The sequence below is a fragment of the Ostrea edulis genome, chromosome 1 (assembly GCF_947568905.1).
Source record: "Ostrea edulis chromosome 1, xbOstEdul1.1, whole genome shotgun sequence".
Taxonomy (NCBI): Eukaryota; Metazoa; Mollusca; class Bivalvia; order Ostreida; family Ostreidae; genus Ostrea; species Ostrea edulis.
In genome coordinates this window covers 54,004,406-54,029,405 of record NC_079164.1, presented here as the reverse complement: position 1 = coordinate 54,029,405, position 25,000 = coordinate 54,004,406, and the positions used below count along the sequence as shown (strand labels likewise).

General features: G+C 35.1%; 3 protein-coding genes across 9 annotated transcripts in view; 1 reads left to right on the top strand and 2 right to left on the bottom strand.

Annotated features, from left to right (window-relative positions):
• Window positions 1-2,806, top strand: part of LOC125649886 (WD repeat and SOCS box-containing protein 1-like) — a 50,776-nt gene extending 47,970 nt beyond the window's left edge. For 3 of the 7 annotated variants that reach the window (XM_048877763.2, XM_048877728.2, XM_048877735.2), the window contains one exon: window positions 2,058-2,806. In XM_048877763.2, the coding sequence (XP_048733720.2) occupies window positions 2,058-2,077 (20 nt within the window). In that variant the 3' untranslated portion in view covers window positions 2,078-2,806. Of the gene's footprint in view, window positions 1-1,553 lie in introns of all 7 variants that reach the window. The other 4 variants (XR_007360837.2, XM_048877756.2, XM_048877741.2 and 1 more) reach the window with 2 other exon arrangements.
• A 19,737-nt stretch (window positions 2,807-22,543) lies between these two features.
• LOC130051684 (uncharacterized) overlaps window positions 22,544-25,000 on the bottom strand; it is a 4,014-nt gene continuing 1,557 nt past the window's right edge. The window contains exon 1 of the mRNA XM_056154065.1: window positions 22,544-25,000. This exon is cut by the window's right edge and continues 1,557 nt beyond it. The gene's annotated coding sequence lies outside the window, so the exon portion shown is untranslated.
• The window catches only part of LOC130047891 (uncharacterized protein K02A2.6-like), a 1,864-nt gene continuing 255 nt past the window's right edge, over window positions 23,392-25,000 (bottom strand). The window contains exons 1-2 of the mRNA XM_056143612.1: window positions 24,808-25,000; window positions 23,392-24,596 (exon numbers count right to left, since the gene is read on the bottom strand). The exon at window positions 24,808-25,000 is cut by the window's right edge and continues 255 nt beyond it. Coding sequence (XP_055999587.1) covers window positions 23,392-24,596; window positions 24,808-25,000 — 1,398 coding nt within the window. The remainder of the gene's footprint in view (window positions 24,597-24,807) is intronic.

Below are 25,000 nucleotides of genomic sequence, written 5' to 3'. Positions count from 1 at the left end.
GCATGCCCCCCTCCCAGGGGTAGGATGGGGCCACAATAGGGGATCAAAGTTTTACATACAAATATATAGTGAAAATCATTAAAAATCCTCTGCTGAAGAATCACTAGGCCAGTAAAGTTTACATTTACATGAAATCTTCATAACATAGTGCAGATTCAAGTTTGTTCAAATCATGGTCCCCAAGAGTAGGATGGGGCCACAATAGGGGATCAAAATTTTACATACTAATATATAGAGAAAATCTTTAAAATCTTCTTCTCAAGAACCATTAGACCAAAGTAGTTAGCATTTACATGAAAGCGTCCTGGCACAGTGCAGATTGAAGTTTGTAAACATCATGGTCCCCGGGGGTAGGTTGGGGCCACAATAGGGAACAAAGTTTTACATGCAAATATATATGGAAACTCTTTAGCTATGGGCCAAGGTGACTCAGGTGAGCGATGTGGCCCATGGGCATCATTATGGATACAGATATTGCCCTGAAATTTAATCACAGGCTTCCGCTTGGGGTGATACATGTTCAGTGTGCATTTCAGCTGGATTGGTCTGTCCTTGACCTACTTTCAGGCTAAAATAAGTCAAACAGTTTTCCAGACATTTTTTCATTACTAATACAGATATTGCCCTGAAATTTAGTCACACACTTCCTTTTGGAGGAATACCATTGCATTTCAACTGGATTGGTGCATCATGACCTACTCTAGGGGTAGAAGTAGGTCAAACAGTTTTTCAGATTTTTTTTGTTTGTTATTGTCACAGGTATTGCCCTGAAATTTTGTCACAACTTCCTTCCCAGAGAAATACATTTTCAGTTGACTTGTCAGATGGAGTGGTGCACCATTACCTACTTTAAGGCTTTTCTATTCAGTATATGTGTGGTATCAATTCAGAGTTCATAATATGCTTTATTATAATGGGTGTATGTTGTACCGTTTGCAGTACTCTTGTTAGGATAATAGCACACCATTTGTAGATGTGCTGAAATAATGTCATATTGTCTGAACATGCATGTACATGTGCATTTCATTTTTGACAGGCTTCAACTTCAGACTTTTGTTTATCAATGAAATGGTTTGAAAATTATATTATCAGTATATGTTTGAATCACTGACCAACATGAATGGGCATAAAAAACTAAATTTTAATTGGATAATACTTAAACATCTGTATAGCTTTCTTATAAAATGAGGAATTAAATTGAAATTCCTTTTGTTGATATATAATAAAAATGTCTATTTAACAAGACTTCGTTAGTTTGAATTTCTTTTAGGCATTACATGGTAGATGGGGGATGTTTGGGAACACCTGTAAAAGTCCCCTTTAGAATTAATACTTTTTGTCATTTGATTGGATGTATAACTCCAATGATGAGGAAAAACCATTTGAATACCAGAAACTTAACATTTATAACTCTATGCAATTGTTGGTGGGGTGTTTTATATGGAAATGAAAGTTGCCATAGTTATTACATACAAAATATGAAAGTATGATCGACGACCCTCTGTGGTCTGAGGTCAAAGGTAAATTGTATTGGCTGTTTTATTCTGCTACAGTTGTGGAAGCTGAGATGCTGGCAGAAAGACAGCTTTCTGGTCCAGCCAATCACTGAAATGGCTTTGGCCAATGAAAATGATGGAAAGGCTTCGGCCAATCAAAGTGCGTGATTTTGCTGCTTTGAATCTTTATTGATATAGGTGCAAGGTTTGTAATACTCCAGGTTTAAATGTTTTATGAATCACTATTATCTTTCAGCAAAATATGTTGTTTGAACTGTATTTTAAATAAATCTACTTCACTTATTATTCATGTATTTGATCATAAAGTCATGTTTAATAAAATACTGCTTGTGAGAACATTAATTTTTGTCAAGGAATTTCAAAGTGATTCTATACAGAAAGAAAATGTTTTGTAAAAGTGTAGATCTTAAAAAGTGAAAAGCATTAATTACCTGTATTATGCACACACACAAAAGTTGATATAAATTCATACATTTTAAAATATCTGAAAATCTGGAAAAATTTTGTTTACCACGGAAATCTTCCTGCTTGTTTTTCTAGAGATCGAATGGGAGGTGTGATCTTCTATGCAGTTCCCCGGTGTGTTCCTGGTCTACAGCAGCTGTGTCGAATGACTGTAAGAAAGAAAATTATTTCTAAGGAAGTAGACTTGCTGTGCCTTCCTGTGCGCTTGAAGGAATACCTTAAATACCATGATCTGGAATGCTAGAGAGATTCAGCTATTCAAATGACACCTTTTTACCTTCACTGCATTCATTTTCATATTGTTTACATATTGTACATATATTACTGATCAATTACAGTATTACCTTTATACATAAAACTAATCATGTTTCTTTTGTGGGTTTTGTTTGATTTTTTTTCTTCTTTTGTTTCTTTTCATTCCTCAAGTGGTTTTTTTAATACTTAATGATGTTCCTTAAGTGGTTTGGTGGTGTTTTTTTGTGTTTGTTTGGTTTTTTTTTTTTTTTTTTTTTTTTTTTTTGGTAATTTTTTTGTTTTTATGTGTCATTCATTTTAATATTTACAGACTTTACATGTAAGAATAAAATGATAATTCATTATTGAAAATAATTATTATAACTGGATTGGTATTTCCACTAATTTTTTTAACTGGATTGCAATAATTTGATATTGCAATATTTACAATGACAAAATAAACTAAGAAGTAATAAAACCTACAAATATCTCAACATTTAACAAAAATAACTTTGAAATTGTATAAAAACTCATTGATTTGTCAGGTAAAAGAGAAAAAAAATCTATAAACAATTTATAAACTATAAAAATTGTCGATTATTTGTCTAGAAATGTGAAAACATTTTTAAGAAATTATACCGGTGTTCAAAAATTGCATTGTGATACAGCTTTTTTAAAAGCATTCACAATGTTTTATGTTTGCATGTGTAACCCAGAACTTGTGATTATTGGATTTTTCACTTTGTAGATTTAGTGTGCAATACAATAGAATCCTCAAGCTATTTAATCCCAATAAGCAGATCATCATAATAAATAATTGGTATATAATCCATTCAGTTTTTATTCAAAAACAGAACATACTAAACATAGTCATTGGTTTTTATCTCACCTGATCTGTAAGCTCAAGAGAGCTTTTCTGATCATGAAAAGTGAAGATAACAGTGATCAATCTCATAAATTCCATAAAGAATACAAAATTAGGGATAGGGCAAACACAGACCCCTGGACTCACCAGAGATGGGATCAGGTACTTGCAGGCTTTCAAGCGGGCCCTTATTTTCCTTATTTTTCTACAACAGCCCTTATTTTCCTTATTTGAGCATTAGAATCCTAAAAAAAGCCCTAAGTTTTTGTTGAAATTCCTACATCTTCAAATTTTGAAAGTTTAAATAAATTTGACATAAAGTAAGTGTTGGAATTTATCAAATTTAGTCGTAGTATACTTTCAGAAAATGAATATGTTGATTAAATGTACATCTCAGAAGACATCTTGATGGTTATCAGCTATATTCAGCATTGATTATGAGCCATAGGAGTCCACCTGAATTATATCATGGTTTGTGCTGAATGCCGAATATGGCTGTTGATGACCATTGACATGATCTTCTGAGTGGGTGATTAGTTTTTGTATTATTGCTCTTGCAAATGGTGAGTAAAACATTTTTTCTTTCCTATTGATTGGTAAATTTAACCCTTATTTTTGTCTAAAAAGCCCTTAAAAATCCTTAAAAAGGGCCCTTATTTTTTTTGATAATTTAGCCCTAAAAATGGCCCTTATTTTTTGCAAAATGTCACTTGAAAGCCTGTACTTAGGAGGATTAAGCATCCCCTGTTGACCGGTCACAACCGCTGTTAGCCCTCTATCTTGATCAGATAAACGAAGTAATCCATAGTCAAAATCAGTTTGTAAAGAACAGCTTAACAATTAGTAAGAAACTTGTCGAACAACATGGTATTGTAAGATCATTAATCGACCATAGAATTTGTGAAATGCTGACTTGATTGATTGTATAGAATCTTTCACTCATATGGAGACGTCACTATTACCTATGAAGGACCTCAAAATTTAGGCATATGCTTGGCGCTTATGGCCATTGAGTGATCTTTATTGTGTCACACTTGCTGTGACACAGGACTTTGGATTTTGCAGTCTCATCTAAAGGACCACCCCATTTAGTTGCCTCTTACCACAAGCAAGGAGTACTGAGTATCTATTTTAGCCCAGATCCCCATGGGACATACAAGACGGTTGAAACCCCTGTGACATCGACTTTGTCAGCATCTTGCCTCGATTTAAAATTGATAATATATAGAACATGCTCGTGTGTATTAAATCAGTTGAGAGACATAAACACCATATGCAGGTGATAATGGAATATTGCTAAATAAATATGAGAAGTTGATGGAGAGACTGAAGTCATCTGGTTTGTTATAAAGTCAAGTTGCCAGTTTGCTGTTAACATCTATATTCGATAAAATATCCAATGATGAAGTAGATGTAGAAGACTGTGGTGTCTCTTATTGAATCAACATATCATGGAAAATGAGCATTGTTAATAGCTAAAATGCCATTGATATATCTACATGTTGAGTAGAGGGCAACAGAAAGAGAATTTTTTTTTTCTTCTCGTGTAAAATCATGCCTCATAAGAATATTAAAAAGGTCACTTAATAAAGGAGCACAATTTGTGCCTATGAGAATACGTGATTTCTGAGTTACCAGGGCCGTAAGTAGGGTTCTAAATCAGGGGAGGCAGGGGATTGGGGGCCGCCGATTGACTTTACGACTGAAAATGACACTTTTTAAATCCCAATTTATCATGTTTGTGTTTCATTTGTACTATGTAAAGAATCGTAATATGGTGTCAAAGACAAAGGTGCTTGTCTTCATTTTAAACATATATCCTATAATATAACATTTATATAATTTTATTTTCTTTTTTGCCAAAAAATCAGACGAGGCAGTTGCCTCGTCTGCCTCATCGGCAGTTACGGCCCTGGTTACCCAATAGTTCTTTCCTTTGTGGAACTCTTATGCACAGTGAGATGTAAAACATACTATCGTTCACAGGCGGTGGGTACAAATGCTTATCGCTGCCTTCGTATATTGCCTAAAGGCTGATGCAACCACCCAAACTGCAGGGACACACAATATTAGTAAGTTTATGAGTATTTGATACTGAAATAACTGAAACAAAAATTGATAATCACCATTTTTCTTTAATTAAAATATCACTCGTGAAGAGGTGGGGAAAAAAAATTCATATTTAATTTAATGGCCTAATTCAAACAAATATTATTCTTGATATGGTCAGTTTAATGTATACCAACGGCTGATATAAACAAAATTTACACTTTCAATACTTTTATCCATATTTACATAGCTAGTCTATAGTATATGTATACATCTTGTACCCACCCAAGCATTCAACAGAACACTGAATGTACCTCTATCACAGAAGAGCTGATATCTCAGAAGTTGCGTATTCCAAGACTGTTAGAAGACTTGGTCACCAAATACTACACAGATATTGTCTATGAGGAACTCCAGCACCTTTTTAATTTCAACTTCAAATTTGTGCATAGAATCGGAGTGGTGTTTAACAAAGTAAATGTTTGAATGACTGATCACAAGATATGAACATATTTTTGTTGAAAAAGCTGCTGTCTATGATGTCAACAAGCCTAACCTTTAATTTCTCATGACGAAAGGTTTTGTAAGGTGTTGAAAAGTCATACATTTTGATGCTGATCTGGGAAAAGTTTTGTGATTTTGCTAAATGACATAATTGATATTATATTTTACATACATGGACTAGCTCGGTGGGAACACTGATATAAGAGTAATAACACAGCAAGCTTGGTCCCTCTGGTTGACATGCTATTAGAAATAGTGTCTATTGAATGCAATCCTAAAACCCTCTTGGAAATTGTCTCCCCTTTGGAACAGTCGTATTTCTTGTAATAAACAATTAAGTTCAAAATAAAAATTTTGATGGAAATGAGAGGAAAATCTATATCACATTCAGCTTATATACAAAAATGTAAAAGTCATAGAGAAAAAGAATTGGTGCTTCGATAAAAGACCTGGAAGAGTATGAGGAATTGGCAGAAGAGTCTGACATTAGTATGGAAGATGCAAAGAAGCAATTAGAAGTATTAAGGACAGATAAACTAAAAGGACCAATGATCAGATCAAATGCAAAATGGCTAAAGGAGGGAGAAAAACCTACAAAGTATTTCTGCAATTTAGAGAAAAGAAATTTTACAAATGAAATAATTCAGTCAGTGGGTAGAAAAAGACTAGATGTGTTGGCAAGGCACAAATGCCCCCGCCTGCAGTAAAGTCAAATGTAGAAAAGCCAACAAAGTATAGCATTGATTCAGATTGTATGTTACATACATTTAGTACAACGAAGAACTCCACAACAATCCTTTATATGTTTTAACAGTCAAAGGGGCACAACTCCATCAAACATCAACTAACAAAACTCAATCTCGATCTGTAACTTGTCAATATACACATACATACAAAAAATCAATTCAATATCTCAGGGCGTTTAGAAAAAAAGTCCGGAAAACAGAGTGTTACAGAAGGATGGTCAAGAGTAAAACTATATGCCCAACCACTTTGTAGAGGGGGCATAAAATTGGTTAAGTAATTACAAGTCAGCAAGATATTGGAGGAGGAGATATATGGCAATCCCTTTTACTATTTATTGAGAAAAAAAAAAATCTCTAAACTAAAGATATATCTCTTATTTTAAAGAGATATTTCTTTAAAATGAGATATCTTAATTTTGAGAGATATTTCTATAAAAAAGAGATATCTCTCACTTCAAGAAATACCTCTCACTTAGATATCTCCTTCACTTAGAGAGATATCTCCTTCACTTAAAGATATATCTAAGAATTCTAGAGAGAGATATCTCTCAAAGTATAAGTTTAGATTTTTATTCAAAATAATATGACTCTTGGGTGAAGGGGAACCTTCGCTTAGCCAGAGCTGGGCACGGAATCAGTGATTAATTTTATAATGATGGCGGATTTCGGGGGGGGGGGGTCAGCCGGCGACCCCCCCCCCCCCCTAAAATTTTCAAATTTAAGGTAAATTGTGGTATCTTGTTTAGAAAAAAATGTGCCAAACGATAACGGAAGCAATGATTTCTTCCACTCCCAGAGAAATGAATGACAAAATATTTTGATTTCTTGAATTACTTTATTCGGAGAACTTTGATTTTTTCCAAAAACCCTTAAAATTTGCGTCATTTTATTAAAGGAAAAAGCAACCCAAAAGATTTTTACATGATAAATGATAGGATTAATCATATGATAAAGATTTGTCATACAATTCTGTTGATATATGGCCTAAATAAGCTTCAGTACTAATTTGAAAACGTCCAAAATTGAAATTCCCGCGATCTATAGAGGCTGCCATGATGTGTAACTCTTTTGTATTCAAGACCACAAAAATCAATAATTTTGACGCCACACCATCTGTTCCGGTTTTGATGAGATTCTAAGATCATCAACAGGTGCTTGGATTCAGGACCCCCCCCCCCCCCCTTCCGAATAAGCTACATGAGTTGATTTAATTATTTTTTCTTGAAAATATTTCTAATGCATGTCAACAACGTCTTGCATATCCATAAAGTCAAACATAATTCAAAATAAGCCCCTTTTTAAAAAAAAATATCCTCACTGGTTATTATAACAGAACTTAAAATAACCAGTGAGGGTATTTTTTGTTAAAAAGGACTTATTTTGAATTACATGTATTTTGGACTTTATGGGTATGCAAGACGTTGTTTTAAATCAACTCGTGTAGCTTATTCGGAAGGGGGGGGGGGGGGTCCTAAACCCAAGCACCTGTGAGATCATCAAAGATCTGCATGTGGTAGATCTTACGAATAGGTTGATGCCTTCCTGGCAAGCAGTTAATTACACTAATGCGAAGGGGAGATGTGAAAAAAGGTTGTTGTTTTCCTCGAAATTCCCAACCAAGTCATTTGAAAAGAAAAGACTACGTAAACTGTGGATCCATCATTTGCGTAATGACAAGTTGAGGTTCAAGACATTTGTATGAAGAATGTTTACCGTCTGCCTTGTTTGCGACTCGACTGAACGTCTTCTTTTCTCAATTTCTTCTTGCGAAAGAACGGGCTCAAATCTATACGGCTCCAAACTTAACTGTTCATGACTTGTGTTTACAGTGCTGCTGATGAAATAAACCGGAATAGACGGTGTGACGTCATAAATTAAACTTCAATGGCCACTCTCTTAGCGGCGGGTAATTTAAAATACATGATAGATTAAGGAAAGTCCGTGCTTTTACGTATCCAGTTTTAAATTTTAAACACCGACTAGAAAGTTCCAGTTATAACTTCTTTGTCCGATGTTTGTAGTTTACGAAAACTGTACGAGTCAAATTTAGCATTCAAATGTGAATCTTAGATATATTTACCATGAATTATTATAGTATCAAGTCCGCACTAGTTCCAATGGTACAAAGCAATGTAATATCTACATTGATCTCTAAAAGGCTCATAGCTTGCAATCTAAGCCTGAACAAGTTAAAAATCATACATAGGCTTGACCCTCACAGTGGAATTCAAACTGTTTTTAGTGAGTTTGTGTTTGGTTCAAAGAAACCCAGAATTATAAATCCTCAGAAAATCATCAGCAAAGCTGTTGAATATTTGAACTCTTCTTCACAAGTACTTTCAAGAAACAAAATTATTTGTACATGAGCTGTAGTTGCTAGAATCTACACATGTTACACTATATTTATTTTTTCTATAAGTTTGAGATAACATGTAGGTATTTTTATGTATGATATGATTGATAGCCAAACAAAAAAAGAATAACACACACACCAAAAAAATTGTGAGAAAAAGGAAGGGGTGGGGGAGCCCCCCCCCCCCCCCCCCTTCTTGTTTCTAATTGTCTGGTAGGACACAATTTTCAGTATGTTTTACATATATATATATATATATATATATATATATATATATTGTCATATTCTGTTAATCTTTATTTTAAGACTGTATTTGCTGTTACAATTTACTATTTTCAAAGTGTGCAAAGAATAATTGTAAAACTTAAATTTAAAAATGGGGGTTTACGTACTTAAGAGACCATTTTGCGAAATATCTCTGGTCAACTATGGTAAAATATGTTTTTTTGTTAACCTTAGATATAATGCTACATATTTTTAAAGAAAAACTGGCATGTAAACAATTTAGATTTTGAGAATTTTTCAAAATTGCGATATTCTGTGATTTTTTTCTGAAGGATGTGAGCAGATTAAACAGCAATTGTGTATGTTTTCAATTGAATATCTTTAAAAATTCTCTCAGTAAATGAATAGCTATTGGTTTTTATATATTATAACTTAATATGATGTGCTTTGGTGCATATTTTTAATAAAACATGAGATCATGCATTCTTGTGTTAAAATTTGGCTTTTGCATTTGGGGGTATATGTGCTCTGTAGCACATAGTATAAAAATAAACCCGCAAAGGTATGTCTAATATGGGTGTTTTAGTTAGTTTATGAGTTGTTAAAGTTATTTAAATGAAAAAAAAATTTGATTGACAGAAATTTCTAATAGTATTTACCTACCTTAATATTGATTTAATTGTTAAGCAAGGATTTTTGTTGTTAAAGACTGTCAATTACGATATCAGTAAGTAATACTTTATTCATAAAAGCAACTATGTGGTTAGGGTTGCCTTTCCCTTTAATTTCACCTTATCAAAAATGATAGAAAATAGTACAAATGATTAAATAGGAGATATATTTTAAGCCCAATAAAATCTGTAAAATCCAGGAGTTTCCAGCAGCCCCCAGACCCCCTGCCTCATTAAGTGCCCCCCCCCCCCCCCCCCCCATAACCGCAATTCCTGGATCCGCCCCTGATTACCGACAGACATCCTCAACTATCGTTTTACATGTACACGTACGCTGTTTAGGTACGAATTTACCAAATTAAGGGGACCTACTTGATCCGATTAAAACAATATCGCGATCACAAAATACAGCAGTTTTTATTATTCTGTGTTGTGGAAATAATCATAGAAACATAGAATGTGGTCTTAATCAAAATTTGTGCATGAATTGGATTACTTAAAACCCAGTATTTACAAAGGGGCTGTGGAAATCGGCCAGTGTCTTTGACCGTTTTGGGGTTCCGACATTTATATTACCGCTTTTTGGTAGGTGAAAACTTTGGTTTGGTACTTTTGTAGAGAAATTCTCAAAAGAAGTATATATTTTTATGTACCTAGGTTACAAACAGTAACCTCTGCAAATTGTTTGTTATTACATGCAGCATTAAGAGAGAAATCTCGAAGAAAAAAAAATCGCTATCCGGGACTTAATTAATTGATGTCCCACTCGAGATTGTTTCACTCATATGGAGGCGTCACCATTGAAGGGCTGCAAAATTTAGGCCTATGTTCGGCGCTTACGGCTTTTAAGCAGGGACGGGTCTTTGTCGTGCCACACTTGCTGTGACATGGAGTCTCGGTTTTTGCGGTCTCATCCGGAGGACCGCCCTATTTAGTCGCCTCTTACGACTGACGAGCAAGGGGTATTGAGGACATATTCTAACGCGGATCTCCACGGGACCCTATACTCTGATCGAGTCTACTTTAGATAGTTTTTTGATAACTCCAACATTCTATTAGTTTGGGAATTAGTGATTGAGAATTCCAAAACTTCAGACAATTATTGAATAACGCGTCATGTGACTTTAAACACATGAAAAATGTCTAGATACATGTATTGTTTGAGAACTTGATCATTTGATTTTAAGATTGCATGACTGTGAACTATAAGATAGGAATAAGTAATGATTTAGAATTTAAGATTATATATGAGAGAAAATAGGATAAAAATTTACAGAAAGTCAGGAACATACACCTCTGAAGTACAATGTGCTTTGACTGAGTCAAAATATTTTGAGAACTTAAACATTTCATTACCGTTAATATTATTATACTGATGTATTTTTTTTAGTTAAAGAAAGAAAAATATAATGGTTTCAATATCGTGTTTACCATAGGATATTGACTACAAACACATTCTTAAAAATTATTCACAAGTCGGATACAGATTTATGTACATTCTGTAAGGAACGTATATGAATGGATCAGTAATAAGTTTTCTTTTGATGTTGTAACTTGTTAAAAAAGAAGATATTCTTGGATGTGCTGAGAATGAAATTAGTAACATTATTAATTACCACCTTAAATATTATAAATATATTGTAGATGTCAGAACAAAACACTTGTGTTACATGTAAATAGCTTTAAGCTGACTTTGTCAACTGTATACAATATATAATTGAAATTAGCTATAAGAAACAACTACATGTATGTTGAAATGTTTTTGAAAAGTTATTTGAGCAACTTAGAATACAATAATAAAATTTTATGAATTTATAATGCTATATGTATGGATATTGTTAAGCAAACAATTTAGTAAGTTACATGCAAAGACTGTCATTGTATATATGACTGTCCTATACCTTTAAACCTTGGCCTACTTTTTGTATAAGGATTCTGTAGCCAGAGTATTACATGTATAACACCTTTTTTTCATACTGCTCTGTCCTCTTTTCTTCTTTCTTTTTTTGTGAGTGCTTGTTGTCTACATATTGTTTTACCTATTAATTACCCCACATCTATGGAGACCAAATTAACATAAACTCAAATAATTGAAGATATCTTCAATTATTTGAAGATATAATCAATTAATTTGATACGCGCAACAATTTAATTAAAGATCTCTTTAAATAATTAATGATATCTTCAATTCTGAATTATTTGGCGCATTAATTGGTTTGATGATAGCATTAATTCTTCAGCTGAATTGAGGCGCGCTTTAATTGAATTATGATCTCTTCAAATGAATTAATGATATCAACAGTTGAATTGATGCGCGCTACAATTCAATTGAAGAGAGCAATAATTGATATAATGCGTGCATTAAATCAATTGATGAGAGCAATAATTGAATTGACGCGCACATTAATTCATTTGATGAGAGCAATAATTGATTTAATGCGCGCATTGATTCAGTTATTGCTCTCTTCAATTGAATTAATGATATCTTTAATTTATTTGAAGAGAGCAATAATTCTTTTAGAGAGAGCAACTATATAATTAAAACGATCTTCAATTCAACATATCCACAATTGAATTCATGATCTCTTTAATTGAATTGTTGCTCTCTTTAAAAGAATTGATGTGCACATCGATTCCTTATACAAAAACATTGTAAATAATTAAAAATATCTTCAGTTGAATTAAAGAGATCATCAAATTATTTATATCGAGCTCTAAATTAATTCAATTGATGCGTGCATCAAGTTTTGAGTGCCACGGCATGCTAAAATCATACAGATATTTCAAAATGGATAGGCCACAGACTCTAATGCCATTCTCCATTTTACAAGGTGATCATTTTCAAAGTTCTGAAATATTCCCTATAAGCTCAAGGGGAAAAAGTACATGTACATGGGTATTTAATTTAAACATATTTCACTGAGAAACTCAATAGTATCGAGCAACAAACAATGCCTATGTAGGCCCTCTCCCAAATACAAAGGTAAGTATAAAGGTATGATTGATAAACCAGATTATTTGAAGATGTGACAATATCCTAGTGAGGTTTTCATGAAAATAGTTAATAAGAGTTTTGCTATGACATGATTTTTTATAGATCAATATGTTCTACACGTGCACACATACACTTACAAAACCCTCCACCTACAGTTACAAACATACATATAATATAGATCAATATTACTATAGATCAACATGTTCTACACGTGCACACATACACTTACAAAACCCTCCACCTACAGTTACAAACATACATATAATATAGATCAATATTAATATAGATCAACATGTTCTACACGTGCACACATACACTTACAAAACCCTCTACCTACAGTTACAAACATACATATAATATAGATCAATATTAATATAGATCAACATGTTCTACACGTGCACACATACACTTACAAAACCCTCCACCTACAGTTACATACATACATATAATATAGATCAATATTAATATAGATCAATCCAGCCCGTTGGAAGAATAAAGAAAATACATAAATAATTTTAAAAAGATGCAAAAATTGACATGTACAAAAAACGCTTAGAAGATTTGATGTAGTTATGAACATAAGAAATAATTTTGCAATTCAAGTTATATGAATTCTCAGAACTACCATACAGCATATAGTTCAATTGAAAAAGGACACAAATGTCGTGAAATTACTACAGAAGAATATCTGTTTGCTGATTATATTTTGGACATTCAAGGAAATAATGCACATTTCCTTCAAATTCATAGCCACAATGCAGTGTGGATCATCAGTCAAATAATCTTTCAATAATGAGCATTCAAATTACTAGCTTTATGGATATGAGTTTCGTGTCCCTCTATTCACTTTAGAAAACAAAATTGCTCATTTACAAGGCATGATCAATTACTTCAAATTTGGAAACTGCATTTTTAAACTATATGTACATGTTTCTTCTTTTGAATTGAATACACTATCTATGACTTCTTTTATCCTGTTTTACCATTATTGAATTATTATTTCAAAATGAATTACCATTAATGATTCCTCATTCAGGCAATCACTATCTCGGTATTGTTTTAAGTTCACCCGAGCTTTTTGCAACCCACGCCACCGTCTTTCAATACTATCAGTACTTTGATTTATTCTATAAACGTAATTGAAATATGTTATTGAGGTGTACATTTTCATTTTATCATTAGTGAACATGCACATATGACTTTGTTAATCATTATAATAATAGGTAGGTAACAAAGTGTCAGTGTAACAATATAAAAATGATTTACATAAGTATGTTGAAATCTTTAACAGTCGTTTGATTAAGGGCCCTTGTATATAAAGCATCACACACTTCACAAATATTTTTTTCTGATCTCCTTCGTGATTACAAAGAAGTTTCCCCAACCACCACTACCGTATATACTCGCACATAAGTCGGGGGGGGGGGGTAGTTAAAATTCAACCCTGAAGTCTGTGTCCGACTATATGCGCATAGTAATGCCATAATATTTTCCCTGCCGCACAGCTCGCGACATTTGACGGAATTTTTAATTCGTTAATGACGGTTTAGTCAGTAGCAAATCAACACGAGTGATAGCTTAGATAGCAAGGTGAAATCAATCTCAGATCTCCTATAATAAATACAAAATTACCAGTAACAATAAATTATAATTCAGAATACTTCTCGTGTTAGGAATGAAAATAAATTCATCTCATCTTCTATGTTCTTTCACGTCAATATTAGGGCTGCGTATCGTTTGGAAAATTTCGATACGATACGCATTGCAATACAGAGAGATGATATCCGATACGTATTGACGATACAATCTATGTACATTTACACTTAATTTTGAGGATTAAAATGATTAAATAATAAATAAAGCTTCACATATATTCTTTTTGTGTCATTTGCATATAGTGTTAGCTTATCATAAAAGACAATTATGCATGGAATTATTATCTATTTGCTTTTATCAATATTGTTAACATAATTTTCTCTTCATGAAAACAAGGGCATATTCACACTCTCTGACTGATACAATATCTCCCGCTCTAAGTCCAAGGCAGCAGAGGAAATTATTTTCAGGATGAATATTCACATATGAATTATAACTTTATTTATTTGTTCATATATTTCTTCATACAAAAATTGCGACTGCAGATCACTTTCGACTCTGATCACTACATACATCATTCATCGATATATTTCTCGCCCTTTTTCTGACAGTAAACTTTATGATGTCATCGCAAATGTGTTGTTAAATTACTTGTACCACCAGAGCTTACGACCTCTGTTCCACAAACGTTACACTTTGGTTTTTTCAAGCTACAAATACGTAAAATTTGAAAACTGAGACCACGGTATCGTCACCACGCACACACTTTCGACACATGTTTGCGTTGTATGCAGTCATGGAGCAAATGATATGTAGACAGTTCGTTCATATATTTTCAATTTATTTGTTAACTCGTTCATGAAATCTCGCTGTTAAAACCACTCTTAATATATCAAACGATACGGGACTCGCTGTATCGGTTATCGTATTGCTAAAAAATATTGATGTATATCGATAATCGATATATTGATCCAGCCCTAGTCAATATGCGTTCCTCACCCCCCCCCCCCCCCCCCCCCGGTAAAACTATAACAAACTCCAAGTCAAAGACACAGGTCCCAACACTGGAACACTCAACCTACTATTTACATTGCACGAACTCAAGCAAGCTCTTATACATAACAAAATACTGCACCCGGAGGGAACAAAATTACATACCTCATGCTAAAACACCTCCCTCCAAATTTCACGAACATTATACTTCATTTCTACAATCAACTTTTAATAAAAAAACAAAAACAAAAAACAATTTCCAACATCTTGGAGAAATATCACAGTCATTCCAATACCTAAACCAGGCAAAGATCGCCATGTTCCTGACTCCTACAGACCAATATCACTAACATTTAAAGGTCATAGGAGACGATTTTTAACAATACGTTTTCTATCCATAATTATCAACTTTGTTTCATAGACTCCTCATAAAAATACTTTTTAAAGATTAAAAACAATATTAACTCGAAGAAATTGAAGTGCAAAGGTAGTAGGAATAGAAAATCGTTACCCGATTATCGTTCCTGATTTCCTGAATTTGTGACGTCATAAGAGACCACACTCAGATTTGCGAATCAAAACAAAAGCACATCCATAGACGATTTATTCGCAACTGGAGGAGGTTTTCAATGGGGAACCATAGTTATCACTTTGAACTCATAATTAATGTAAATGCCAGCCACATCGACGATTTTTCATCGGAGGACGAACAAGAAGATCGATCAAGATCCTATTTCAATTCAATTCAATTATTTATTGATTCACCAAGCATGTTGGCATACAATCATGTTACACAATATGAGATATATAATGGCAATAAACTAATTACCAACAGTTCATTTACATATATGTAAATACAAGTATATATTTGATATGCACCTGTGATATTAGACTATGTATGCAATTTAGTATTGCATATTACATAAATTAAATGTAGTTATAGCACTCTACTTTTGGTGCGCAATTCAAAACATTCATGTAAAAATTCACAAAACCTTCTAGCATGAACTACATTGACAGGATTGCATAGTACTTTACAATGATTTTCCTTTGATATATCATCGTCTGAATTGTAGATGTTCAAAGGGTAATATTTCTTTCTTATATCTTTATACATGAAGCAGTCATATAAAAAATGTAACTCATCTTCAACAGTAGTTTTACAAAACTGACAAAAACGACATTCTTTTGGAATACATGGTTTTGAATATCTACCAGTTTCAATTTCTAAAGGGTGGGCAGATATTCTTAGTTTTGTTAATCTAGAGCGTACTACTTTCGCAATTGGAAATTTCAAATAGTCTTGTAATTCATAGTTCTTTCTAATTTTACTGTAAAATAGCAATTTTCCACGTTTAGAGAATTCAGTATTTTGCAGTTGCATGTTAATATTATCAATATAGTAATTCTTCAAGTAATTGTAAAATGTGCTTTTATCAATATCCAATGATGGAAGATTTAGCTTATTTCTTAACTTTATTATTTGTCCTTGCCAATTTTCCTGTATGCCAGTATTATAAAGGTTATCATCTTCCAGTTTAGCAGCCATAAGTATTGGATTTCTAATACCATTTTCATCATCATAGCTTTTTAGTCTTTTGTAAAATTTGAACATAGAGAGGAGAGCTTTAGAGCAGATGGGGAATGTTCCTAGTTCATATTTGATGGCTAAATTTGAAGCTTTTTTCTGTACACCCAAAATGTCTTTAAATATTAAGTGCTGTATTTTTTCAAAGGGTAGTTGGTCACAATTGTTAATGTTAATATTAAAGTCTGAAATCCAAATTTCAGAACCATATAAAATGATAGGTTCAATAAGAGCAGAATAAAGTTTTAAAAGAGTTTTTACAGATAATTTATCATAAAAGGGCAAGGAATGTTTAATTGCATAAAAAGCTTTCCATGCACGGTCAGCTAGCTGTTCAGCTGCATATTTAAGTTTGCCATTACAACTGAAAATAATTCCCAAATATTTATATTCATGTGTAAGATGAATTATTGAGTGATTATAATAAAAATAGTGTTGGGCTGTGTCAATTTTCTTATTTGAGAAAATCATTGCGTTAGTTTTATTAAGATTAACAGTTAATTTTTCCTTTATGCAATATTCTGAAAGGCAGTCTATCGAAGTTTGAAGGCCTTCTTTTGTAGTTGAGAGGAGAATTAAGTCATCTGCAAAGAATAAATGACCAACTTCAACATTTTGAAGTATAGGTGGGTTTGTGTTAAAATTCATAAGTTGTGAGTAAAAATCATCAATAAATATATTAAAGAGAGTAGGGGAAAGGTTATCGCCTTGCTTAACCCCACGAGTAGCCACAAATGGTTATTCCGAATCGGTTGAAACAATACTGACTGGTTAATGATAAATGTATGATAATTTCAGAGTACATTCTCTGATGACAATAAGAGAAATATAGATAGTTATTACTTGCGCTTTCTAATCCCATGCAGACACAGCGACACAGCATCGGGTTTTTTCCCAAGGGGGGTGGGGGGGGGGGTGAAGGTTGACTGACAAAAAAGGTGGGCATCCCCCTTTGGTTTTATGTGCCCAAGTTCCACCCTGATTCGGATATATTTTATAGCCAGATCGAAATTTCCTTTACACGCATCGTGAGCGCCGTTTTTTGAATTTATTTTCATAGGATTTTTACAAGTATCGTGTTCAGCTATTTTAGTTTAACAGGTGAATCTAATAAATATAAATGGCTTTAACATTCTTTTACAATAAAATTTGCGACATTAGGGCCTATATGAAGAATAATTTACCATAACATTAGACGCTATAAGGGCTCTTTCTTGCGTATAATGTTTGGAACTGGAAGCCAGAGGAAGAACGAATTCTTCGTCTGGACCAGTTATTGAAGGAACTGTCGAAAAATCCGAATGTCCTGACTGTTTTTGTAGGCCATGCGTTATGGACGAGTCACACAGACAACTTTAGGTAGCCAAAGAATTCTGGAATATATTGAGTCATCGTGGGGTGTGGGACGATGATCATTTCATAAGCTGTACATAGCCAGAAAATCTGCACAGTATGCAGGAACTCGCGTCGGAAACTGTATGTTTGGCTGTCAAATCGATACAAGAAAACGTAGAAAAAAGAATAAACTGCCTAATTTATCATGGCTAACGTTCTCATTTATACAAAATAAATTTCTCGAGCTTTAATTCTTAATTCTTACATGTTGATTCATTCAACCGACCGGTTGTTCAAAATCCTCGGCCTTTAACGTTATTATTTGTTTAATTTTTTTACCCTAATAAGGAAACCAACGTGCAAATTAGTGCTTCATTTAAAGGAAAAAAAAATCATCCCCCAACTCTTCCATGACCGTAAAAATTGGTTTATTTCACCCGATATAAAAACTTGTAATTTCATTATGTTCCACCATTTGCTTTGAACATTCTTTTTCAAACAGAAAAGAGGGGGGGGGGGGGGGGGGGGGGGGGGAGGGTGTCTGATAATGCAACTTTCAACATATAAAGTTAGACCTATTCATCTTCAATTTATTTACTTATGTATTCAGAGAGAAAAATTCTGATCAGAAGAGCTTCATATAACTATTTCATAGTCAAATTTCATTTATAAACTAATCAGATCATGCATGTTTATACTAAATTATGAATATCTGTACTACATGTAGTCTACCGTCATTATATACAGTCAACGTTTTCCAGGATTTTCTCGTCTTCGCCGTGCTTGCCGTTGGTTTGTAGCCTAGTCGAAAATAGTTAGAACTGCATCTGGTCGAAGATTTAATTTCATAAACCCATTAGTTTTTCCCAAAGTAGAGTGAATACAATAACGAAACTGATCCTCATCAACCCCTGTAATCGCGTAAAATGATTGTCAAACAACTTCGAGTTCTGTGTTCTCGGTGTAGATTTCACACCCAAGTCTTTCTGAACGTTGGATCATTTAGACAAAAGTATATAGAAATACCTGACTTGCTAAATTACAGTTGAATGTAAGAACATTGAACATTTTGACGGTTAAAACCCGCAGTTGTTAGTATAAACAGAGACATATAACAGATATATTTGCGTCAGGCTGGTCTCTTTTGACGTCATCAAGCAAGGGAGATAAGTAATTTTACTACTTTGATACTTCACACCACGGCAACATTTGACGGTCTGTAGCGCCTGTTACCTTACGATTTTTTCTGAATGACTTCTTTACATATGTTAAGTAATTAAAGAAGAACACATTTTCGTGCAAAACAATTTTTTTTGAAAATCGTCTCCTATGACTTTTAACACTTGTGAAAAACTTTTGAAAAAATGCTCAACACAAGGTTGATATGATTTCCAGATCAACAAGGCAAACTAGACCCGGCCCCGCACAGAGTGGATTCCGCCCAGATCGCAGTACAGTAGACAATGTTGTCCAGCTAGGAACCAAAGTATTAATAGGAATGACAAACAGTCAATAAACAGGAGCAGTCTTCATCGACATCTCCAAAGCCTTCGATCTTGTCTGGCATGATGGACTGATATACAAATGTCGTCATCAGTTCCAGGCGCGGATCCAGAACTTTTTTCATGGGGGGGGGGGGGGGGGTTCGAACCTTTTCACAAAATCGAACCCGTGATATAACTCATTTTTCTTATAAATCGTTATATTGTAAATTTTTTATCTTTGCAAATTCCAGGGGGGGGGGGGGATACCCCCCCCCCCCCCCTCTAGATCCGCGCATGAGTTCCACATCACTGGCAACACACTCTGCTTCACGATGATCTAGCATCCACAAGTGAAATCACGTCATTACGTAATGCCATGTGACTCTATACAAAACGGTGTTTTTTAAAACACGGAAATAGATTATTTTTACTCTGTCAATAACAAAATCCGTAATAGAGTTTAAGAAAGGATTTCTTTATTGATCAAAAATGTATAATATTGTCTTAAAATACTGATCTTTAAATACTCGTATTTGGAATGAAATACAAGCTTGTTCGCATGAAATACGCCGAAATTATCAAAGGTAATAAAAGTCGCGCTTTACTTATCGGCAGTTTTTCTAAACAACCAAGGTGCATGAAATTGTCACTTGTTACAAAAAAACTCCCGAGAATCTGCAGAACAAAATGATTATAAACATTTTATTACAGATGCAAAATTCATCATGTTGGTAAACTGCACAAAGTAGGTATTTTTCAACCGAATTTTTCACACTTTTCTCGGAGAAGTTGCATACATGTTACAATGTCAGATACATTCAGTATTTACTCCACTTTAATTTGATATATAGGTTTCCCAAGTAAACAACAGCGCCAAAGAGCGCTTTCAGGAATAAAATCATGCATATTTTAGTTCACCAGTAGAAATGACGTCGCTTATGAAGCTGACGAAATCTCCATCTGTAAATATCTAAGGTTTGTTTTTCATTACCAAGTTTATAGTAAGGAATAGTGTTATCAGAAAAAAATGAAATAAAAATATTAAAATTACATGTATATATTTTTTTAAAATACATAAATGAATAATAAGGAGTAAAAATACATGTACATATGTTTATGAATATAGATAGATAAATAAATAAATAATGAACGTGAATAAATAATTAGTATTAAATAAAAAATACACAGAAAGTCGGTGAAATACACAAGTATATTCATAATTATTAGGTCTATTAGATATAATCAGTGCATATTTTATGTGACTGAGACACTATGGAGTACCCGAGAAGCTCGTCTCCCTGATCCGTAACACCTACCAAGGCATGACATGCAGGGTTACCCACGCTGGCCAGATGTCCGAGAGTTTTGAGGTCAAGACAGGAGTTCGACAAGGTTGTTTGCTGTCACCATTCCTCTTCCTCTTGGTTATTGACTGGATCATGAGGACTACTACATCAGGCAGGAATAATGGTATACAGTGGACACTCCTGACGCAACTCGACGATCTCGACTTTGCCGATGACCTGGCTCTCCTTTCGCACAACCACAGTCAGATGCAGGACAAAACAACTCACCTTGTAACAACATCAGCAGGAACGGGACTCAAGATCAATTTGAAAAAAACAGAATTGATGAAGATCAACACCACTGTCCAATTACCAGTCACAGTTGGTGGTGAGCCCATCAAGGAAGTTGAGTCTTTCATCTACCTGGGGAGTGTGATGGACAGACAGGGTGGCACAGACCGCGACATCAAGTCAAGAATCGGCAAGGCACGAGCAGCGTTTACCATGCTAAAGAACATACGGGCCTCAAAGAACATCCGCATTACTACCAAACTGCGGATCCTCAACTCCAATGTTAAGTCCGTCTTGCTGTATGGAGCAGAGACATGGAGAATGACCAAAACAACCCTGCAGAAGATCCAGACATTTTACAACACCTGTCTCAGGCGCATCTTCAACATCCGATGGCCTGAAAAGATCACAAATGAAGAATTATGGAAGAGAGCAGGGCAGGAACCCATAGACATACAAATCAGACGTAGGAAGTGGGGCTGGATTGGACACACCTTAAGGAAGCCACCTTCCAGCACCACACGCCAGGCCCTGACCTGGAACCCACAGGGTAAGAGAAAGAGGGGACGTCCAAGAAACACCTGGAGGCGTGACTCAGAAGTAGAACTAAAAGCGCAGGACATGACCTGGCATGACGCCACAAAAGCAGCCCAGAATCGTGTTCGTTGGAGGACAGTCGTCGATGGCCTATGTTCCTCACGGAACGACAGGCCTAAGTAAGTAAGTAATATTTTATGTGAAATCTTATGAGACTAAATCTTGAACATGTATATCTGAATTTTTTTTTTATTTCAAAGAATAAATATTGTCACAGTACACAATTTAAAATTAGAATTATATAAAAAGGTAAAATCATGTTTCACTTTTTTTTTAAAACTAAAACTACTTGTATATGTATACTTATATTTATTGTGTGTTTGTTGTTGGTTTGTTTTGGTTTTTGGATTTTTGTTGTTGTTTATATATATAATGTACAATAGGTTTGAGTACAAATTCTGAAAATTTACGAGGTTCTCACTTTCCTTCTACAAGCTTTTTGTGATATGTCTTGTACTTCCCCCATAATTTTGAATTATGATGTGATTAACTCGAAAGATATCATCGAACATTTAAAACTGCCCAGTGGATAGAACATTACGAGGATTGTAACCTGATGGTAAAAATTTGTAAATATTTAGAATAAATCTATAATTAAAGGAAGTATCATTTTTCAAAGTCCAGTAAGGGGGGAGGTGTAAGGATAGCTTGTCGGGGTTGTCTAAAATTCTTGAAAAGCAAAAATAAATAAATAAATTGTACTGTCCGTAATTGTCGTGCTCTAGACACTCATAAGAGGAACGCGTCTGTCCAATTCCATTCTTTAATTCTAAACTACATAACTAAGCAATTTCACAAACCGCGTGGCTGAGGCTGTCAACATCAATTACTGACTTAATACTAAATATATAGCTTTCGCTGATAGAGCACATTCCTAAGTGTGGGAAAACATTTAATCTGAATGAACTATTTAAGATATAGACATTACATCCCTCTTCACCTTAGACAAAAGCAAATTTTTAAAATTTTAGAAATGACAGCCTGTTGATTTAAATTTTAAAATGCTAACAAACTCATTTTTATAACATCAAAACAAAATTATAGTCTAATAATAATAAGTCAGGTCCCTTTTTCCTCAAGTGGTCACATAGTCTCTTAGATACGCAGGTGGCTTGTGTTCCCGGGATGGTCTTCCGGTATCTGTGACAGAACGGTCTTTATCAGATTCATCTCCGGATTCTTCTGCGCTAATTTCCGGGTCACGCGATTCTGTTTCATTTTCGGGGTTCGATATGAATTTCTTTACAGCTGTGCAGTTTCGCTTTACTGATGATCCATTTTCATCTTCGAGTGTCACTGCATTCCTGCATTTCTCCCTCACGACAAACTTTTTAGGCGCGAACTCGGTTGACAGCTTATCGCGCTTAGGCTGACGTTGTACAACTGTGTCGCCAATTTCAACTTTGGACTCTACGGCGCCACGCCTCTCGTCCGCCCTTCTTTTGAATTTGAATTTCTGTCTCGCATCTGTTTCTCGTAACTCTTGGTGATCGATCCTTTTACTCATCTCTGGTAACTTGGTATGGATTTTCCGGTTATACAACAACTCTGCAGGGCTTTTTCCAGTTGTAGAATGCGGGGTCGTGCGATACACAAGTTAGAACTTTGGTAATTCTCGTCTCCAATCTTTACGTTCCGCGTTTGCCGCCTTTATAGCTTTTAGTAATGTTCGGTTTTGCCTTTCTACTTCCCCATTCCCTTGCGGCCAGTATGGTGTGGTCCGAATGTGTTTGATACCATTTAAATCCAGGTATCCCTTAAACTCCTCCGACACAAACTGTGGTCCATTATCACTCCGCATGCTGTAAGGTAAGCCGTGCCTTGCGAACATATTTTCAAGTTGGAAAATGATCCTCTCACTAGTTATCTTCTTCATTATGGCTACTTCCTGGAATCGGGAGAAATAGTCTATAACGACTAATAGGTATTCCCTAGAGGGAAACGGTCCCATAAGGTCTATAGCCAGATCCTGCCATGGCCCGTCAGGTAAAACAGTTGTTCGAACTGGTTCGGGTCTATTGCTGTTTGTTAAAAGTTGGCATTGATGACACGCTCTGACAAATCGCTCGGCTTCTATATCGATACCTGGCCACCATATCTTCTCTCTTAGTCTCTGTTTCGTCCGGACAATACCCTGGTGTCCTTCGTGGGCCAGGGATACTGTTTGCCTCCTGAGGCACTTGGGCAATATGATGCGCGATCCACGTAATACTATTCCGTCAACGACTGAAAGCTCCGCCTCCACGGTACGAAATTTTGGACTCAGACGGCCGTCCCCCGTCTTGATCTTCCTCATAATCTCCGCGAGTTCTGGGTCCTCCGATGTTTTCTGACGAACTTCTTGGATGGTCAGTGCTTTTGGTACAGCATTTTCTGCGATGAAATACGCGTACTCCTCTGCAATGTGGCGTATTCGGCCAACCCGATTTCGGCTCAATCTCGATAGAGCATCAGCAGCATTCTTTGGTCCAGGTATGTAGACGATCTTATACTTATAAGGCTGTAGTCGCAAAATCCATCGCTCGATCCTGGCTGGTGGTTTTGACTTTGGAGAGTAAATGTAGGTCAGTGGCTTATGATCAGTCCAGATTTCGAACTCTAGTCCGTATATGTACATGTGGAACTTTTCACAACCGAACACTACACCCAGCGCTTCGCGCTCAGTCTGTGAGTATCTCTGCTCTACATCGGTTAGAGATCGACTTAAATATGCAATTGGTTTAAACAATCCGTCTGGTTGTTTCTGTGCTAGTATGGCTCCCAGTCCTACGGGACTTGCATCCACTATTATCCTCGTCTCGGCTTTTGGGTTGTAGTATGCTAGTGCTTCAGCACTTACAAGGGCTTACAAGGGCTTTTTTAAGCATGTCAAACGCATCCTGGTGTTTTTGCGTCCACCTCCAGTGCGTGCTCTTCCTTGTTAGCTCGCGTAGTGGGGCTGCAATCGTCGAAAAATTCGGTATGAAACGCCCGCAGTAATTAGCTAGTCCAAGAAAACTCCTTATTTCAGAACTATTCGTCGGCGTCCTGGTCTCTGATACTGCTTGGACCTTTCCTTGGTCAGGCCGGATTCCTTCTGACGAAATCACGTGTCCGAGGAATACAATTTTCGACAGACCGAATTTGCACTTTTCTCTATTTAGAGTCAGTCCCTTCTCTGCCAATCTGTCAAGCACTTTTGTAAGCTTCCTGTTATGGTCCACCTC